At 30.9% G+C, this 21,268-nt stretch overlaps 1 protein-coding gene across 7 annotated transcripts in view; it reads left to right on the forward strand.

Moving 5' to 3' along the window:
- LOC114324758 (uncharacterized) overlaps positions 1-21,268 on the forward strand; it is a 1,163,158-nt gene that overhangs the window by 886,902 nt on the left and 254,988 nt on the right. For all 7 annotated transcript variants that reach the window (XM_050646138.1, XM_050646134.1, XM_028272597.2 and 4 more), the window contains one exon: positions 8,090-8,208. In XM_050646138.1, the coding sequence (XP_050502095.1) occupies positions 8,090-8,208 (119 nt within the window). The remainder of the gene's footprint in view (positions 1-8,089; positions 8,209-21,268) is intronic.

The raw sequence follows: 21,268 nt of genomic DNA on the forward strand, positions 1-21,268 counted from the left end.
TTAATTTTCAGGGCTGATTGGCAGTACATATTTCAAAATTTAAATACTTTTTGTATTTACAGAGTAAATAGAGTACAGATTACCATATTTGGTGTTTAAATCAGTTTAAATACTTTTCAGAATTGTTATTTGTATTTATCAAAACAAATACCTACTTTCCTAAAGTATTTGGGAGTTAAATAATTTTAAAACTATTTAAATACTAAATTACTGACTGTTTTATATAAAGTGAAGAAGTCCTTGATTATGTTTTTATGTTACTTTTTTTTATATTTAGAATTTTACTTTTATATTTCCCCGTTTAAGTTGATATAGGCAACTCAAATTACACGGGCTGTCAAAGTCTCCAGCACCTTGCCTGTCTCTCTCTAGGACCTCTCTCTTGTATCGTGGCTGTATTAATTGTCTTCCTGCCTATTCCATCCGTATTGACAGTTCATTGACTTTTCCTCCTTATAGACGTCATAGTATTTCATTCATAAAATATAACTTATTGACGCCCTGTACAATATCTATTTTCTATTACGTAAGTATCTATACATTTTAATGTTTATTTATAAAACACCCTGTATTTTGCAGAATGGTAAAAAACAGTAAATTGTTATTTTGATTTAACAATGTTTACATTAATAATTTGACTTATATTTGACAGTTGACAGATATATTGTACCTACTTGTTATTTTTAGTTTTAATAAATTTTGTTGGTTAGTTACATAAATAAATTAAGTAAAAATTAAAAATGACTTGTTATTAATTTGAGGAAGGGGGAAAAACCATATGTATAACATGGGAGTAAAGTGCCTTTTCCTCCCTTGAATGATTACTGTAAACTTCATTCTCGGGAGAAAAAGTAGCACTTTCCTCCCTTGTTATACAAAAAGCTATTCCTTGTATTTTGCTATTTAGCCCAGAGTAATAGGAATTAGACGCAAGAGGCACAACACTAAATAGATGGAAAATTATGAGGGAGATTCATGTCCAGTAGTGGACAAGCGAAGATTGAATAAATATTGAAATTTAAAAAATAATCGTAAAAAAATAATAAATTGCATATTTGAATTTTACTTCTGAAAATACACTAGAAATACTGGAAATAATACATGGGACAAAACATGTGTTTTTCACTGTTATCGACAGCTCTTCTCTTTGTTGATAACCCTGTAAAAGCCATTAGAGAGAGTTAAACGACGCTCTTTTAGCCTGTTCCTAAATAAAACAAACGGAACTCGAAAGAAAAGACGCCTTTAGGCTATATAAACCTATTTAGGTTCTTTTGCCGCTTTGGATGGGGTAAGAATTGAAGCATTTAGGATATTTGTTGGTATTGTTATCGATCACGTTATTTTGCAGGGAATTTAATTTTCATCCATTTTGCGAGATCAGGGTCGCAAAGATATTGAATAAAGCCAAGAAAAAAAGTTAATAGAAATAAAATCCGATCCTTCGATGGTTTTTTAGGATTTTTTATATAGGCACAAAAATGTAAGATATTTCGGTTATTTTTTGTTTGTAATGAGTCACTCAGGATAGCCAAGATTTTTTTGCTACTAAACTGCGAGGCATAAGTTATATAGGTATATAGATACTAAGGTATATAGAAAATTATACTTATTTTCATAGTTGATTTTTTAGTGAATAGATTAAGGTGATACGGTAGCGATCAATAGGTAGCAAAAACGCGTTCCAAGATTGCGGCTGTAATTTTGAAAATTTTTCGAGATATTTGGCACACTTATTCGTAATATAATAAAGAATGGCGGTACAGAGCCCAATTTGAAAAATATATTAATATGTGGAAATTACTCTGTAATTAAATACAATATTAAAAAAACGAGCCTGTACCGCCACTAAGAAGAACAAAAAAATACACTTTCTTCAAATAAACTTTTTTATCCGATGCCTAGATTTTGTGTCATTTTGAATGATCTGTGATCTAGCGATCCTGTTGATCGCTACTGTTTCCTCTTAACGGATTCCGCTATTTTTTATTATTTTATATATATTTTTGGTATTTACACAGTTGTACAAAGGTTTATTCAATTTTTTTTTGTACTTATACCGGGTGGAAGAAAAAATGTTTTTCTTATGTTAAGTTTTAGACAACCTGTAGAGATGACGAGGTGCAAATGTGAGTATGCATCAGAATCGTATTGTAGTCTTATTAGACCAGGGCTCATCTGTAAAAATATTAGTACATTTGGACGTTGAGAGGTGACTCAAATTTTTTTGCAGAAATTGCTTGAAAATAATTCAAATAATAATATTTGAGTTATCCTCCCTCTCAAAAATGCCCGCAACATTGTTTAAATAATCAAAATGTCAAAAAATGAAGGAAAAATTCGATTTTTGTTCTTCGTTTTTTAATTATAACTTTAAAAGTATTCATTGTTGCATAATTAAATTTCCTACAATATAGAATTGGTTAAAAATTTAAAAAATAATCACCCTTGTTGCAAAATAGCAATAATTGCGAAAAAACCATACATAAACAAGTATTCGCATTATACGTTTTTCAACCATTTATGCTACACTTAGGACCTTCATATTCCACCCAGAAAAACTTTATGATACATTAAAACAATACTGTAAATTTCATTAAGACCGGTTCAATAGCTTTTGCAAAATAAATTTTGCAATCCAGCTTTGGCAAAAAAAATTCATTTTCTCAAAATGTCACAGGCCTGAAAATAAAGCAGATAGCAAGTTGAAACTTTTTTTTGCGTATAGAAGTGTACTGTACCTTTCATTTGCAATTTACAAAATTAAAATCGATCAACTACCACGGCGTCAGGAATTTTTTAAATAAACATTAATTATTGGTTCTACGCACAGGACAGCGGATAGTTTGCTCTGATTGGGCATTCCAATGACCTTTGATAATGATTGATACTTTTTAATTTTTATTAAATTTCGCTATAAATAAATAAATTTGTTTATTGCAAAATAAAAACACATACTCTATCCTTTGAAATAACAATTTTTTTAGCAAAAACTTTCTTTGTTCATATATTTTAACTTAGAGAATAAAAGTTCATTATTTTTAAACATATGCAATTGTTTAAAAAATATTTCACAAACCATAATAAAATTAGTTTGATTTTTGTGGAATTAAAGTATTAAAATACAACAAAATATAGAGTAAGAAAATAATATATTAGATAAAGATTGGAAGAAATTTTGGTGGAAATCAACTTGTGTAAATCGAACAACTCTGTCCTGCGCGTAGCACCAAAAATTAATGTTTATTTAAAAAATTTCCTGACGTCGTGGTAATTATTCGATTTTAATTTTGCAAATTGCAAATGAAAGGTACAGTACACTTCTATAAATAAAAAAAACTCAACTTGCTATCTGCTTTATTTTCAGTCCTGCAACATTTAAAAAAATGAATTTTTTTGCGAAAGCTGGATTGCAAAGTTTATGTTGCAAAATCTATTAAACCGATCTTAATGAAATTTACAGTGTTATTTAACTATATCATAAAGTTTTTCTGAGTAAAATATAAAGGCCCTAAGTATAGCATAAATGGTTGAAAAACGTAAAATGCGAATACTTGTTTTTGTATGGTTTTTTTCGCAATAATTGCTATTTTGCAACAAGGGGGACTATTTTTTAAATTCCTTACTAATTTTATATTGTAGAAAATTTAATTACGCAACTTTTATGTCAGTACAACTTTTCTCAGAAATGAATAATTTTAAAGTTATAATCAAAAACCATAAAAAAAATCGAATTTTCATATTTTGATATTTTGACTATTTAAACAATATTCCGGATCATTTTGAGTGGGAGGATAACTCAAATATTATTATTTGAGTTATTTTCAAGCAATTTCTGCAAAAAAATTTGAATCACCTCTCAACGTCCATCTCAAAACAAATGCGCCCTGGACTATATGATTTTAAACATTTTTTTAATGTCCCTGATATCTTTAGAAACAAAGAAAATATGTGGTTTTACTTATTCATGTGTTTTAACTGAAACAAAACTAAATTAACAATAAAATATAACAGTTAACAAAACTCTAAAAACAGGAATGCACATAACATTAACAGTTTTTATCGACATCTACAAGAGTTATTTGTCGACCAGGTAAGCGGTATACACAGCGCAATATAATAGAGACGAGATTGTTTAATGGAGGCTATGTGATTTTTTGGGGTGGAATTTCCTTGATAGTAAGTACGGATTTAGTGTCTACGTGAAGGCCCTTTAAATAGCGAGTGGTATATTACACAGTTTTTTTCTTTGAACATTTTGTTATATTTAGCACTATAAATATAGGAAATAACTTCATCTTAGTAGTATGATAAGACATAACCTCCTCACGTATTGCATGTTGTCAGTTAAAACGCATATTAAAGAGTAAAACCGTCTAGTTTCTTTGTTATTAAAGATATTATAGCCACTTTACACGATGCAACTAATTGCGCAGTTAATTGCACAATTTCTTGCAGCAATAGAAATTGCATCGTGCCATACGAAAATTGCACAGAAAAGCTGCAACTTTTTGCAGCAACTTCTAGCTGCAAGAAGTTGCAGCTAAATAGAACATGTCCTATTTTTCATGCAATTTTGTCTGCAATTTGGTTATAGTTTTTGGTTTAGTTTAGTAACTTTTAAGGCTACACTGTTTGTTTTTGCTACCTACATTGACATTCTGTCATCCTAAATTTCAAACTAAACAATTTTTTAACAAAACTAGAGGACCTTTTTACCAACTTCACGCTTCACAGATAACATTATTCTGGTGGATAACTTTAATTATGCAACGTAGGGATTAAAAAACTATTTTCTATGTACAACAACTTGTTTCCTTGTGTAAATGAATAATGTATTTGGTATAGGCATACTTGCATGAGGTAATAATTGATTTTGTTATAATACATAATATTATAATTTTCTCAAATTATAATCTAACATAAATAGTCTAATATCTGATAACTCTACTCAAAAAATTACATTTTATTTATAAAAACAACATAACCTAAAATGCATGCTATTGTGTCAAAGTTTCTGTCTATTTCATGTCAGTTAATGCAATTGTTTGCACCGTGTAATCACTTTATTGCAGAAAGTTAGTTGCAAATTATTGCACAAGTTCTTGCGCAAGAAATTGTGCAATTATTTGCGCAATTACTGGCATCGTGTAAAGTGGCTATTAGAGAAATTAAACAAATGAATGTTCACAGAATATTATTATGAGATTACAACATAATATCGATGCACACCCACCTTTGCATATTTTGCTCACAGGGTGTCTCAAACTTTTGTTTCGGTTAAAACACATGTTAAACTACAAATTCGTCTATTTTCATTGTTTCTTAAGATATTAGAGACATTCAAAAAACAAATGTCCTCAAAACAAAAGACCACAATACGATTCCGATGTATACTCACATTTGTACCTCGTTCTCCCTACAGGATGTCTCAAACTTAAGATAAGTAAAAAATTAATAGGTATAAGTAAAAAAAGTTGTTTGCACACACCTTTGCTTAACTGTGTAAATACTAAAAAATTAAATCAATAAAAAATAAGCAGAATCGCTTAATCTGTTCCTGAAAAATCCACTATGAAAATGAGCATAATTTTCTGTATCTCAAACTTATGCCTCGCAGTATATTTTTATTTGATTTACACATTTCCATATTTAATATCTATTTATTAATTTTACTGGTCACTAGACACCTTATACTAAATTTACAATCAAGATGCAGTAGAAATAAACAAACCAGACTTATTAAATGTTACTACGAGCACTCTCGAATCATAATTTACAATGTATATACATTGTAAATCCCAAATCATGATTTCCAATGTTTATGTACATTGTAAATTATGATTTTGAAGTGCTCCTAGTAGCATTTAACGTGTCTTGGTTTGTTTATTTCTACTGCATCTTGATTGTAAATTTAGTATAGATTTTAAGTTTTGGGTTTCAGTCAACATTTTAAATAAAAGTTTTTTATGTAAAAAAATAATTTTTATGTTGGCAAAAGTTGGTAAAAACATTCATTCTATGCAAAAAACATTCTATACATTTTTTTGGTAAAATTAATAGTTTTCGATTTATTCGCTATCGAAACTGTTAGTTTTATATTAAAAAAATTAATGTTTTAAATCAGTTTTCTGCTAATAACTCAAAAAGTTTTCTTTCTGTCAAAACAACTTTGCTAACCAAAAATGTAATTTCACACATGTAAATGTGTGAAAAAATAAACAAAAGCCTTTTTTAGTTTTCTTTAAGGCTAATAGTAATCGAGCTATACTTTATTATTTATGTTAGCTCGTCTTCGTCAAATGCTAAATATTGTAGTTTCAAAGTCAAAAGACGGGAAAACTATGCATGTTTTGAGGATAGGTTGTTTAAACCAATTAAAAGTATTTAAAAATAATATCTATCTCCAGAAATAAAAAAGTCTCTAGCTCAAAAATTAAGTGACTTATAATGAAAAGAATGTCAGTCCCTATTTTTTTCACCGAAAAAGTGATTGGAACCAACCCTCTAAGCACCACCCTAAATAAAATTAGTTATTGAACTTATTTCATCTTCTTTATTCATGTATTATTAGAGGTTCTAGAAGTCTGACGGGCTTTTAATGATTAGGTTTTAAAAAAACTGAGTTAAAAGCGAATAACGAACTTTGTAGTTTGGTAAAAAATGCCATTTTCTTCACAATACAAAGATTAGCATTAGAGAAAGGAAAAAAAATTTAAAAAATTAAATTGTAGGTTATTTTATTCCCAAGGACATGGTTTGCAAAAAATTTTTCTGCGGTAAAAATTGAGTGAGGTATTGACAATTAAAACTTGTAATAATATGCAAAAACTACGTTTACCAACCCTTTCAAAGTCACCTCTTTTTGCGATTGAGGATCTTAAGAGGATTTAATATTTATTTCCTTATAGATCTTGTAAAAACCTACAAAATTATTTTTTACAAAACTTTCTAAAATGAAAAGTAATAAAGTTACGATAAAAGAATCGATATATTTTTTTGAAAAAAAAAGGAGAAATCCAATTGAAAGCATAATAATGTAAGTTGGCGCTGTTTTTGGTGATTGGCCTTATTCATTTTTCTGTATTTATGTATTATTAATAGATTCTAGAAGTTTTACTGGCTTAGAATGAATAGTTTTTAAAAAACTGGGAGTCAAAAGCGAATAACGATTTTTTTTAGTTTGGTAAGAAATACCATTTTATTCAGAACAGAAAGATTAGCATCGGAGATACGAAAAAATATTTAAATATGAAATTGTAGTTTATTTAATTCCCAAGAAATTGGTTCAAAAAAAAATTTTCTACCTTTTGAAAATTGAGTGAATCCTAAATGAGTATATCGAAAAACATTGATTTTTTCGATATTAAACTAACACTTTCGATAGCGAATAAATCGAAAACTATTAATTTTATCAAAAAATGTATAAAACATTTTTTGCTTAGAATGAATGTCAATATCAACTGCTGCGGTCAAAATATAATAAGAAATTTCCACCCCCGAGATGGGGTGGCAACCACTTCCATGGTAAAAGCCCTTTCGGCATCAAATTGATTTTGATCCTTGGAATATTCACTACTTATTATCAAATTTTCAAGCAAATCGATCCATTCTGTAAAAATTGCGAGGTGAAAAGCTTCGGTTCCTGGACTACTGTGACCAGAATTGATTTCAAACGCAAGAAATATCTCCTTTTGTGTGTAGTAGGACTGTAAGTCAAGTGCATTGTTCCAGTCTTTTCATGTCGTACTCTCGTGTAATATTTTATTAAACACTTGGCTTACTGAGCTTAGTAGGATCTCCTCCTGCTTTTATTCAGACTTTTACTTCTGACATTATAATGGGTAAAAGTACTTCAAATCTCTGATTTATAAAAGTTCTTGGTCCTTAGTCTTGCCGGGAAAACGTCTTGTGGTCTTTGACTGATATAGAGGTTTTTACAACTCTCAAAACTACAAAACTTAAATGGTCTTACTTTAATCAACATTACAATGAAATATAATATACTAAATTTAAGACGAACATAAAATATCGAAATCCTGTTAGTTTCTTGTCTTTCCAAACTCATTTCGTTATTTTTTGTGTTTAGGAAAAATGGAGCAGCCGCTACAAGAGAACTGTTAAAAGGGGACCCAGATGCTCATAATTTTCAGGAATATACATATAAGAAGATCACCCCCTGCGATGTTTGTTCACAAGTACTTAGGGGTAAGTAATTACGAGGTTTTATCTTTACTTGGTAAATAAAGTAGTTTAAGGTTAGTTAGAACATTAGAAGGTGTATTAATTTTATGAATATATTTTTCCTATAGGGCTAGCATTAAATTGATCCTAAATGTAAGAGATATAAGAGATTTTAATGAAGGGTAAAAGGTGGTTTTACTTGTTTTCTATTCAGAGGGATGCATAATCGCTGGACAGCTGTTTCCACTATTTCAGGCTTTATCAGCAGCGCTGTTGTGCATCTCTATGAATCGAAAACAAACAAAACCATCTTTTACTTTTCTATCTTTACTCAGATTTGAGTACTAGGAAGTTTCTTTCTGTCCCTTTCCTTGACGAATGAAAACGGAATGTGATTGCAAGGAGTCCTTTTTGTTTTCTATATTCGTCGTCTGCCGTCTTATAAATTGTAAAAGTCGCAGATTAAGGATGTAGCAGAAATAACTTTTAACACACAAAGTTTCAGATTTAAATAACTATTTACCATTTTAATTTTTTTAAAGTGGTGGATTCTGCATCTGAGATTTTTCAATTTGTTAAGATTATAATGAGTTTAAAATATAGCTTCTCCGCCCCGGTCCTGGTCCTATCAGACCATCATCAGTAAAAATTTGAGTACTCTCTATTCATCACAAAACAATAGAGCTATAATTTTCTCCGTTGTTTTCTTTCAATCGCCACCTTGTCCGGTTGTACTATAGGTCCTCTTCTATGTTTCTTTCTGTCAGCTCTTTGTCTATTCCTTCGACACAATTTCGTAGTCGACTTTATTAAAGTAACAAGACATTTACTGAAGATACACACTACACATTACACTATAATCTGGTTGCGAAATCAACTGTACCATGCTAATAGCCTTAGCTGTCGAAGAAAGTTAAATAAAAAAATGTTAGCTTATATATTATTTATAAAAACTTTGACTAGATAAAAGCTTTCATTAGTGTAGTCGAGAATAGAAGAATAAAAAGATAAAAGCTTTAATATTTTACTCAAGCAGAATTAATAAGACTCCAAATAAGCTTAAGTGAGGTGTCTCTATTGTTAATTAAAAACTTTTACTGCTTATTTCGATCTTGATTTTTGGGACTTCCTAATTAGAAATCGAACACAAGCTCCACAATAAAACTAGTTTTTAAGTGTTAAAAAGCAACAAATTCTAGTTTTACGTGAATCTAAGTGATTGTTCTTACGGCAAGTACAAAAACTGTGAGTACAAATTATTATATTTACGCTAAATCCACGTAGACAGTAATCAATTTTGGATATAAAGCAACAACTTTTTATACCTGCCTGCTATCAGCTCTGGTATCAAAGGGACAGGACCGTACTTTTAAAATTTATCGATGACAATAATAATTGAAAATGGATAGTTTTCCGCCTCTTGGGGCTCCTGATCAAGAATTGGAGCATAATTTACCAAATACAACTATGAAACAATCTTTTGCCACTGTCACAAATCAAAATTTACCCAAACTCCCGTTAAAATCACAAGCAGTAGTTTTTCCTGTGTTGGAAAATACAAGGTTGGACGAATATTTGTTTGTAATTGGTGATTTAATGCATCCCAAAAATATTGTTTTCTCCTTTAAAATGTCAAATGGTCGAATTTGTATTTACCTAGCAAGTGAAATTTTAGTTAACAATTTTTTACAAATTAATAGGGGAATAATAACTGTAAACCACCAAAAAATTCAGGGACGTAGATTAATCTCACCAAATGAAAGATTATTGATATCAAATGTTTGTCCTTCAATCCCTTATTCAATTATTTAAAATGAACTTTCCAATTTGGGATTAAATTTGGTAACTCCAATAAATTTTTTAAAAATTGGTATATCAAATCCTGATTACAAACACATTTACAGTTTCAGAAGGCATATTTTTATTTCTCCCCCTGTCTCATCAATACCTGACTCAATACTTGTAAATTACGAAATGATATCATACCGTAATGTATTTTTGGTACTATTGGGTTGTAATGATTCTTGTAATGGAGAAAGATTTATGTACTATTTGCAGACATGCATGACATTCGGCTGAAAATTGTCCAACTGTTTCGGAAACCCAAACATCTCAAATACAAAATGCTGCTCCAACTACTTCAACTGATCCAATAAACAATGAAAACATTCCCCGAACGCAAACTATATCTTCGTTTACTCCTACACTATCGACTAAACCTAATATTCATATTTTACCCGCTACTCATGCTACACAAAGTACTGACACCCAACAAATATCACACGATCCTCCTTCAAACAAACGAACTATTTCTGAAATTATAAGCCCTCCCCCAAATGATACTCCAAAAAACAGCTCGTTTCCAGCTCCAAAATTTAAAAAGCCAAAGTCTTCAATCACAGATACAAGATCAATTCAAGTAATGGAAGATATAAAAAATTCAGCTAGACTAATGTATGACGATACTTCGGTAATACATTCAATATCTTATGAAACATTCGTAGATATTTTGGAAAAGTTCATGGTACCCCTGATCCAGTAAGTTTAATAAAAACTTATACAAACGATCTCGAAAGCCTATTGAATATCTTAAGTCAACTACACGAAAATTTACCAAATAAGAAATCAAAAGCTAGATGCACCAGACTTCAAAACAAAATACTTAAATTCATACAACCAGACACAAACACCGAATTCGAAAATGAATTTGAAAAAGATAAATAATGGCTTTCTCGATTATCCAGTGGAACCTAAGCAATATGCCCTCCAAGAACTCAAGACATAGAGTAATCATAATCTTATATATTATACCGATGCCTCTAAAACCATGGAGGAAGTGGGCGCATCTTTTATGTTCAATAAAACTAAAATATTAATTAAACCACCGAAATGAACTTCCATTTATACCGCCGACTTAACCGCTATCCTCAACGCAATAAATTTTGAGGTAGAAAATAACATGAAAAATCCTGTCATTATTACGAAGTCCCTAAGTTCTCTAACTGCCTTAAATAACCTATATCCGCTTCATCCAAGTCTACTACTAATCAGCATTACACTAATTGCAAACTATGAATGTCAATGTCAACTTTTTATGGATTCCATCACATATCGGAATTGCTGGTAACGAAGAAGTAGATTCATTGGCAAAACTAGTAGTATTAAGCACGGAAGCTGTAGAAATTAGAAGCATTCCACATCTAGATGCAAAACCTGTAATCAAGAACTTGGTAATAAATGCTTGGCAAACGAAGTGGAATAATGGAGAGACTTCAATATAAACTACAAGACACATTACAAGCAATATTAAGTGCCGGAACTGATATGAACAATTTGACATCATACTTGTATTCTATAAATGTACTAAATAAATTGTAAACCTTTTAATTGTATTGCGCCAATGACCCTTTGAGGTTGAGGCACAAATACATAAAAAAATCTTGATTTGTGCAAAATAAAGATTTTAAAATAACTACATTACTTATAGGCCTGGATTCAAAAAGAAATTTATTAAAAGCAAGCTGAAAATTTATTATTAGCTTAACGGTGTCTAGTCGGACAAACTTTGATATACGGGAACAATGGAACAGGGGTAGTTTTAATTCTGGAACAGGTTACAAGTTTCAAACGTCAGACTGCGAAAATGTTACATGTATTTTGTCGGACAGAACTTCCAATTGATTTGTTACCTTTTCAATAAACTCTCTTGTTCAAAAATCAGACTACTATTTACCACCGACATAATTCCCGTCATTCGACATGTTCTACGTGTCGGACTTATTGAAATGCCCAACATATCTGTCGGACAAATATTTTTTCATATATTATATTATAAAGATTGCTATTGCATAAACTTAAAAACAACTTGCTAATTTTCACAATCATAAACTTGTCAAGATGACACGTTCCACAATTAAAATCACGTTCTACAATTAAAACTTCCCTTGTTCCAGTGTTCCCATATATCAAAGTTTGTCCGACTAGATACCGTTAAACTATTAACAAATTTTCAGCTTGCTATTAATAAACTTTTTTGGTACGCGGGATCCAGACCTAGTAGTTTTATAAATTATAAAAGGAAAAATAAATTTTAGTTGTGTAAGTTCCAGAAACGTAATTTTCTCTTAAAGATTGAATCTTCTCGTGTATTTACATAGTAATTAGAAAGTTTAACTTACGATTCATTCTGTAAATCCATCTAAAACTTTTACCGAAACTTGTTTGGCATTTAATGATGGAAATTAGTTCTAAATTAGGAACCTTACAATGTAGAACTTCCTGGCCGGAATCTGAATACCGCTATCAAACTTTTCTTGACTAATTATTAACCAAAGGAAAAACGCAAATATCAGATTGCTGTGGGAACAATGGCATGAGCTAAGTTATAGAGAAAATTGGTGTAAACATAACAATGTAGGGTGCATATTATATTGCGTTGATCTAAAATAGTCTGTTTATCTATGGCTTTAAAACTACCTAAACAAAGTTGTGTTGGGGTATGGAAAATTTGGTTATCGCATATTAATTAATTCTCGATCCAACCTTTACCGGAAACGGTAGCATTAATTAATATTTATGCAAATATCTAGTACCTAACCTGTGCTTATCTGAAGCAATATTGTTAAAATATAATTAGTGATATTAATTATTATCAGTGATCAATATGTAACGGGTAGTTCTTTTCGGACAACAGTAAAACACAAGTTTCATTAAAATAAATAAATATATTCTTGTTCTTTCGATACAAAATAAAAATTAAACATGATAAAATAAAACAATATTCTGCCCTTCGTTCCACCGTCAAAGAAAGCCCCCTTGGCGGGATGTCTGTAAAATAAAAACAAAATTGCCTTTTTTACTACTATCAAAAATATAACAAAAATGTTAGTATAATAGAATAAGCAATCACGCTATTCCTCAATACGGAATCAACATGTTAATAATTACGCACAGACTCGCAACCAAGTTATTCCTCAACAATATATTTATCAACATGAGGTTTGTTCCAATTCGATACAAAACCGTTTTTGAATCGTTACGCGTATGCGCAATAACGAATAATTATGCGCAGTAACACATTTTTCGTTACAGCGCACACTCGTACCCGTTCAAGAACGGTTTTGTATCGAGATGGAACAAATATATGTTAATAATTACGCACAGACTCACAACCACAATATTCCTCAATAAGGAATAACTACACACAGTCTAGCAAACACAGAATTAAAATATCAACAACCACACACATTGATACCCATGTTACGACTCGATTCCCAACTGGAGACCGTTCACTGCGCGGCCACCAACGAAACAATCCTTTAGTGCAGGACCGCTCCAACTCCATACGTCGCAACACTGCGGTTGTTCTCAACTTTAAGGCGGGTTTACATTACTAGTGAATAACGAACGTGGTTCACGCTAAAAAACAAGCGTTATCTACGCTTCTGTGCAATATTGAGAAACGTTATTGTGTTTACACTGGGCACGAGAGTGTTATGTGTTAGTGGTGGATATGGCATCACCATTAGTATTGGAAGCTAGTATTACAACCTGCGAAATAATAGCTATTATTTCTCTAGTACATGTTTTGCTGTAAAATTTTCAATTTTAAGCTGAGCAACAATTCTTTCTACTGCTGCGTTTCGTGCGTCATTCTTTTTATACCTTGCATCAGAATCATTCCAGAGTACAGGATCGCTTTCGTACAATTCTACCAATCTAAGGGCTGTTTCACATTATAAGAATTTCGAACGTGTGAGGGTTATCTCGTGCGGTAGTTTTGACGCACCTATCCTTTTCACACAATAAGAATTGAGTCGCACGAAGATATTTTGCTGTGTTGTTTGGTATATTATTTTTATTTACACTTTGTGGCTGAGGTAGGTATGGTCGAAGCAAAGATCGGTGAGATATGCGCATTTTATCAAAGGTAATACCACGAGTCCTCTAAATTTTATCGATAAATTTTTTTGTTTTCACGAAAACTTCTTTATTTGGTAAAATTACGAAAACAAACCGAATGATAAAATCACGAGTCCGAAGGACGAGTGATTTTATCCATTTCGGTTTGTTTGAGTGATTTTACCCTAAATAAAGAAGTTTAAGTATGAAAACGAAAACATTTATCAAGCAAAATTTAGAGGACGAGTGGTATTTGAAAAGATTATTTTGTGAACCAATATGTATTATTAGTAAATACGGGCATCTGTGAAATATTTTTTAAAACAACTAGGATCAATGTCTTAAGTAGGTTATAGATAAATTATTTTATGATTTAAAAATGAGCCAATTTATTTATTATATTGTTAAAACTGTTTAAATCGAAAATGAACAATTATTAAAAACACAATTTTTATAACTAATATGAGATTTTCCAATGTCGTTCGTAACGTATTATGTGAAATTTAGGGTACCTTAAGTTTTATCAGGGAAGAGACTATTTTATCAAGGAAGAGGCTGTTTTATCAGTATTACATTCAATGATTGGCTAGAACGACGCGTGGTGATTGGCTGAAAAAGCAAAAACGTCAGAATTTGACAGGTGAAAAAAATAATCAATAAAATTCGATATTTTTAAGACATTCCAGAAGCCGCTACAAATAAAATGTTTTAACAAGCCATTAATCGTTCAGAATTAGTCGACGGATATTAGTACAGTTAAAATAATTAAGGCGATAACTGGACGATAATGATTTAATTAGTGAAATTAAAATTTTTTCTACTTTAATGACAAAAAAAGCAAGCTCATTAGCAGAACCCAATGAAAAATTATTTCGCACCTGATATTTGAAACATTATTTGGTTGATAAATCTCATTTTTGTTGGCAAAAAAATATATTATTTTGTCTGGACTAAATTACAGTTCTGTTTATCTTAAAAGGGATATGTTACTATCAACATTCACACAGTGTTGCCAAACTGAATTTTGTTATTTTGAGTGTAAATTTTCCCAGCGATCTCCGAGGGTACAATACATGATACGATGTCTGATATGTATCATTACGATGTATCATTACAAATGGGTATTTTTTTGTCCATACTTTTGTCCTAATGTACTGTAATGCGTATTTAATTCATTTGCAATTTCTATTTTGTCAGTTATTATTTCGTATGTTTTTAATTAAAAGTCTTAAAAGTTTTTATAATCGTTGTTCTAAGTTATTTGTGGGATCTTGGATTAGCTCATCTAATTAGCTCATACAATCTATGTAATAAATTATTCTAAATGGAAAATAAGCCACAATTGAACTAAAAACATGATTTTTTAACGTTTCGACATCCGATTTGGGCGTCGAAACGTTATCTAATAAAATTATTTTTTTAGTTAAATTGTGGCTTATTTCCCATTTATAATAGTTTATTACAAAAATTCCACAAGTAAACAGCTTCAGAACAACATTAAATGTTTTTCATGTACATGATTTAAAAGACCTTCTGTCATCCACTCATTTTTAAATGTTGTTCCCCTCGTTTTAAATGTTGTTTTTAGATAATTTCACATAAGACGTGACCGCCGCCCTACTCCAGTCTTCACCGAGTCGTTTAGCCTATAAAACTAAGTATAATTTTGTAGAATAAAAGGTATAGTTAATTATATGGAGCGAAATCAAATTATAGCGTTGTGGTTACTTTGTCGTCGAAGAAAGAGAAATAAGAAGAACCGAATTCATTGGGTTCGTCCTATTAACGCAAAAAGATACGATTTATATATTTTTATAGTCACACATATTGATGGAACACCTTCTATACTCAACGTTAATTGCAACTATGTAAAATAAAGTTTATTACTTAGCAGATTTAATTATTGTTGTTATCAGTAACATATAAATAATTTTTCTGTACTTACCACATGTGTTTTTTTCTTTATCACCTAATTCGTTAAATTCACTGTTAAGTGCACGGCAAACACCATTCCCAGCATTTCTCGTCAAGTTTCTATCTTTATATATTTCTATTGTTTTGTCCCAAAGAACAGACCTCGCTTCAATTAATGTTATTAATATTTTACTATCAATCTGAGACATCATACTATAAAATATATGCACCTATTTCAAACAGCCACAAAGTGTAAATGAAAATAATGTACCAAGCAAACTACCTTCGTGCGACTGAACGACAGTATCATATGAAAGGATGCATTAAGTCCGCTATATTACTGGGTGCGTAAAGACGGCACGGCTGCCGTCTGTTGTTGTAAGCGGGGGACGACGGCATAAACACGGCGACTTCATCAAAAGTTCCAACCACCGTCTAGTGATAAAGGCTCCATATGATTACATGAGCCACCATTGGAATGTCGTCGTGGGTTCTAACCCTCGCACGTTTAAATTCTTTTAATGTGAAACAGTGCAGCGCTAACATAATGTAACGGGCTCCCGTTCATTCAGATTCTCATTTTGAGGGTAAAAGCATGTGCTTAATCAAATACAAACTCTCTACGACTGTCTTTAGAGCGTGAAATATTTAACATGTTTAATATCTATCGTGACGTGGCGTAGACCATTAGTGAGACAATCGTGCTGCACGAATATATGTTTACATTATTCGTGTAGCACGGGTTAACTACGTAAGCGCGAGCCACGTTCGTTATTCACTAGTAATGTCAACCTGTCTTTATTCATTGGGAACTTAATAGCTACCGGCTGGTAGACGTGGCGCGGCGGGTTCCTTTCAGCTCAGTACTCTGGGTGGAACTAAGTTTCTATTTCTATCATGTCAATCGCAGTTTTATACCATATCGGGCGGCCGTATCTCCTAACACTCGTCCATTGTGGTTGAAGCTTAGTGGGACTGCGTTAGTTTCGCAGCAGTATCTGGAAGAAGCCAATAAAAAAAGTATTTTCACGGTCATTATTGAACATAGTTGTTGATAACCTGATACATGGGCTAAGCGCCCAAGGAATCTGAGTCCAGGGTTCGCAGATGATATTGTAATAGTGACTAGAAGAAAATTTCCCAGCACTATTGCGGATCAGATGCGATGTGTCCTTCACTACATAGAGACCTGGTGCCTGAAAAAAACCTCTCCGTGAACCCATCCAAAACTAAACTGGGAGCCTTTACAAATAAGAAGAAGCTTACTGAAATGAGTGAGCTGAAATTATTTTGAGAGGTACTGGAAAGAACCAATGAGTTTAGTATCTAGCGGTACTTATCTACTGGATTCGAAACTCAATTGGAATACTCATATTAAGAATATAACCAATAGGGATAAGTGACCCTTCTGGAACTGCAGACGAGTTGTAGGTAAAACCTAGTGATTGAATCCAAAAGTAATCTGTTGATTATACACATCAGTGATACGACCGACAGTTACTTATGGTTCAGTACTTGGTGGAGAAAGACCGCTTTGCAATCTTAAGTGACCACTCTCACCACCCTACAGAGACAAGTGCTTCTAAATATAGCAGAAGCCTTGAACAATTTTTTTAACAAAATAACTGTATTCTTAAGAATATCAGCAGCTAAAAAAATCGACATATGGCACTATATAATAGTGATCGCAGACAAAATCACAGAAGTGAACAAAAAATGGATCAACTTCAGTGACTGTTGGATTTCTTAGACACAAAAATACACGTGCAGCTTTCTCAGTCAGTTCGTTATTTATATGTAAAGTCGTGCCGAGATATATTATTGAGTTATTTTTGAAAATCATAGATCGTCACAAAGGAAAATAAAACATTTTATTGTGAAAGGAAATCACGTTTTACATCAACGTTAGAGAACGAAACTCAAACGATTTGGCAAAGGAATATGGTCTGTCATATTCGACACTTTCTTAGTTTAAAAAGAGAAAAAGGGAGAAAAAGAAAATCAAAACAATTTGTTACAGTAATTTATTAAAAGTGAAATGGTAAAAACAACTGAGGTATTAAGTGATTAAAAAATTAAGTTTTAAAGCTTGTTTAATCAGTTTTAAATTCTTGCAAAAATCAATTTTTGATAAACGAATAATAGAAAAACGTAAACAAATAATTAATATTTTTTCACCAAATTGTTTGGGTATGGTAAGGGTGTAAAAGACAACTTGTAAGACAAGTTTTACAATTCCAATTTTTTTGTTTGCTCTAACGTCAATTCTAATTTCAACTATATTTTTAAATAATTCATTATTTCAACGAAAAGAGTCCACCCCGATATTTGGCAGTAGTTATTAAATTTTAAGGAAATGCCGGAACAGGCCGATTCTTATTTTTATCTTACAATTTTTTGGCATATATTTCATACTAGTGACGTCATCCATCAGAGTGTTATGACGTAATCGATGATTTTTTAAATGAGAATAGGGGTCGTGTGGTAGCTTATTTGAAAGGATGTTTAATTCTCTATTTAGCAACATAAACATTAATATCATTATTTTTACAGGGCGGTCAAAAAAAATATTTTTTGAATTAAATTAATTAACACAAAAACAAGAATGTATGTAGGTAATTTATTTAACTCAAATACATGTAAATTATTTTTTGGCTAACCTGTATAAATAATGATATTATTGTTTATCTTAGGTACTAAATAAATAATTGAACACCCTTTCAAATGAGCTACCACATGACTCCTAATCCCATTTAAAAAAAATCATCGATTACGTCCTCATGCCAGACGGATGACGTCACTAGTATGAAATTTATATCAAATAATTGTAATTTAAAAATAAAAATCCATCTATTTCGGCATTTCATTAAGGCCGTCGGTACATAATTCTCAAAATATTTTACGGGTATCGCTACTTTTTCTGTCTTTACACGGCAAATTACGTGTAGTAAAATTCACACTGGTATGGATATGTAAACATTATTAGAATGTCATTCTACTTGAAAATGTCATAATTAATAATTTAAAGAGTGAATGTTCATGCATAACTGTTATTTTTATAATTGCAAATTATTAATTCAGTTAATAAATGTGATTATTTCATTCATAGGAGATTCTGACCAATAGAAAGCTACAGAAATAAAAAAATTAAACTTATTATTTCATTCATGGGAGATTCTGACCAATAGAAAGCTACAGAAATCTAAATTAAATCGATAATTTTTGATAATTTCCTGTCGTCAAGTATATTACGTCAGATGCCCTTCGTTGCTACGAAAAAATACATTCAGTGACATTAATGACAATGAATTAATGTTTTAAAAATTATAAAAGTGATGACTTTCAACCGTCAAATATTTATAACAACTATGCGTTTAATTGTAGGTACTAATTTGTACTTACATAAATAAATTACAATAAAATTTTGATTTTAACAGATTTATTCATGAAATAATCGCAACAAATTGCACTCGGCCTCTAAAATTAATATACGCTGTGAGCTCGTACGTAGAGGGGATATTTACAAATTCGCGAGCGCCAGTAGTGGCAAGTCTGTAAACGTTTACCGGTTTGACATAAATGTCAAAATGATTAATTTAAAATTAAAATTAAAAACATTAATTATAAAAAATATTAGTTGGTCAAAGCTGTGGTATATATTTTTACTTTAAATATACTTACGTTTTAAATACTGAATTTAAGTTTTTTTAATGTTCCGTAATATATAATTATAAATTAATATATTAATCTTGGCGCCATCTACACGATAATGGTGAAAGTATCCGAAGTAAGAAATTCATATTTTTTATCAATAGAACGTCACAATGATTATCAAAATCCTAAAAAAATCGGTTACAATTTAATTACTTTTTTGATTTGTAAATATTAAGCGATAACAATTAAATAATAAATTTAAAAATTACCGGTGAAAGTTGAATTAGTAGTCCGCTAGGAGCGCCACCAGCGAAGCTCAGAGCGTATAGAATTTTAGAGATCTTGTGCAATTACTACTGATTATTTTTTGATGATTTTAACTTCCAATCCTATAGTAAGATAGTTGATCACGTGTTTAATTCTGTCCAATCAGATTGAAATTATACTGAGAATTATCTACTGTAGAAAATTACCGATAGAATTTTTTTAAGTAGATTGTTTATGTTTAATGGCAACCAGTTTCCTGGTTTTGACAACTGTCACATTTAAGAAAATATCCATAATATACGTATTAAAAAATAATCTTACGATTATCACACGACAGTAAGAATAAATAAGAAAATAATGCTCCATTTTTACTCAAATTTTTTGTCATTGGGTTATAGCCACTCGAGCCCTGCGGGCTCTCGTGTCTATTGCCAGACAACAAATTTTCGAAAAACTGTCGCATTATTTTTAATTTATTCTCACTCTCTTGTGATATTAAACCCGATGATTTTTGATAATATCCCGTCGTCAAGTATATTACGTCAGATGCCCTTCGTTGCTACGAAAAAATACATTCAGTGACATTAATGACAATTAATGTTTTAAAAATGATAAAAGTGATGACTTTCAACCGTCAAATATTTATAACAACTGTGTGTTTAATTGTACTAACATAAATAAATTACAATTAAATTTTGGTTTTGAACAGTTTTATTCATGAAATAATTACAACAAATTGCACTCGATCTCTAAAATTATTAAAGAATTTTTGCCCTCGTGACACTTTGACACTGTCAAAGTGTCACTCGGGAAAATTCGATAATTTTAGAGCTCTTGTGCAATTACTACTTATAATTTTTTCACTAATTATGTATTCAGTGATTGTAATAATTTATATGTACAACAAAAGCTAATACTCAATCGAGAAAAGAGGAAAAGTGTTTAAGTGATTTTTTAATAATATATTGTTACTATGGAACGCTGATAATTTTTAACATCTTTAACAACAAATACTTTGATCACAGAATATATTATCCTGATGTATTCTCTGCTTGGATCTTTCACAAATAATACACAATAAATAGCTTTTTATTATGTTCACGTCTTAATCAATTATTTATCAAATACTCTATATATCAATATTATTTAATCAACAACTCAAAATATTCCCGATGCCATGTAAAATATTTAAAATTTTCACTGATTGTCACTGTCTGACTGACAGTATGCTGACAATATTCTATTCGACGGAGTGCGTTGTATGACAAAGATAGATTTGTAAATATTACCACGGACATTGTGTTAATTTTTTTCGAATCCTGAAAAAAACAATAAATATTTTTAAAAA

This window comes from Diabrotica virgifera, chromosome 3, assembly GCF_917563875.1.
Source record: "Diabrotica virgifera virgifera chromosome 3, PGI_DIABVI_V3a".
NCBI classification, from domain to species: domain Eukaryota; kingdom Metazoa; phylum Arthropoda; class Insecta; order Coleoptera; family Chrysomelidae; genus Diabrotica; species Diabrotica virgifera.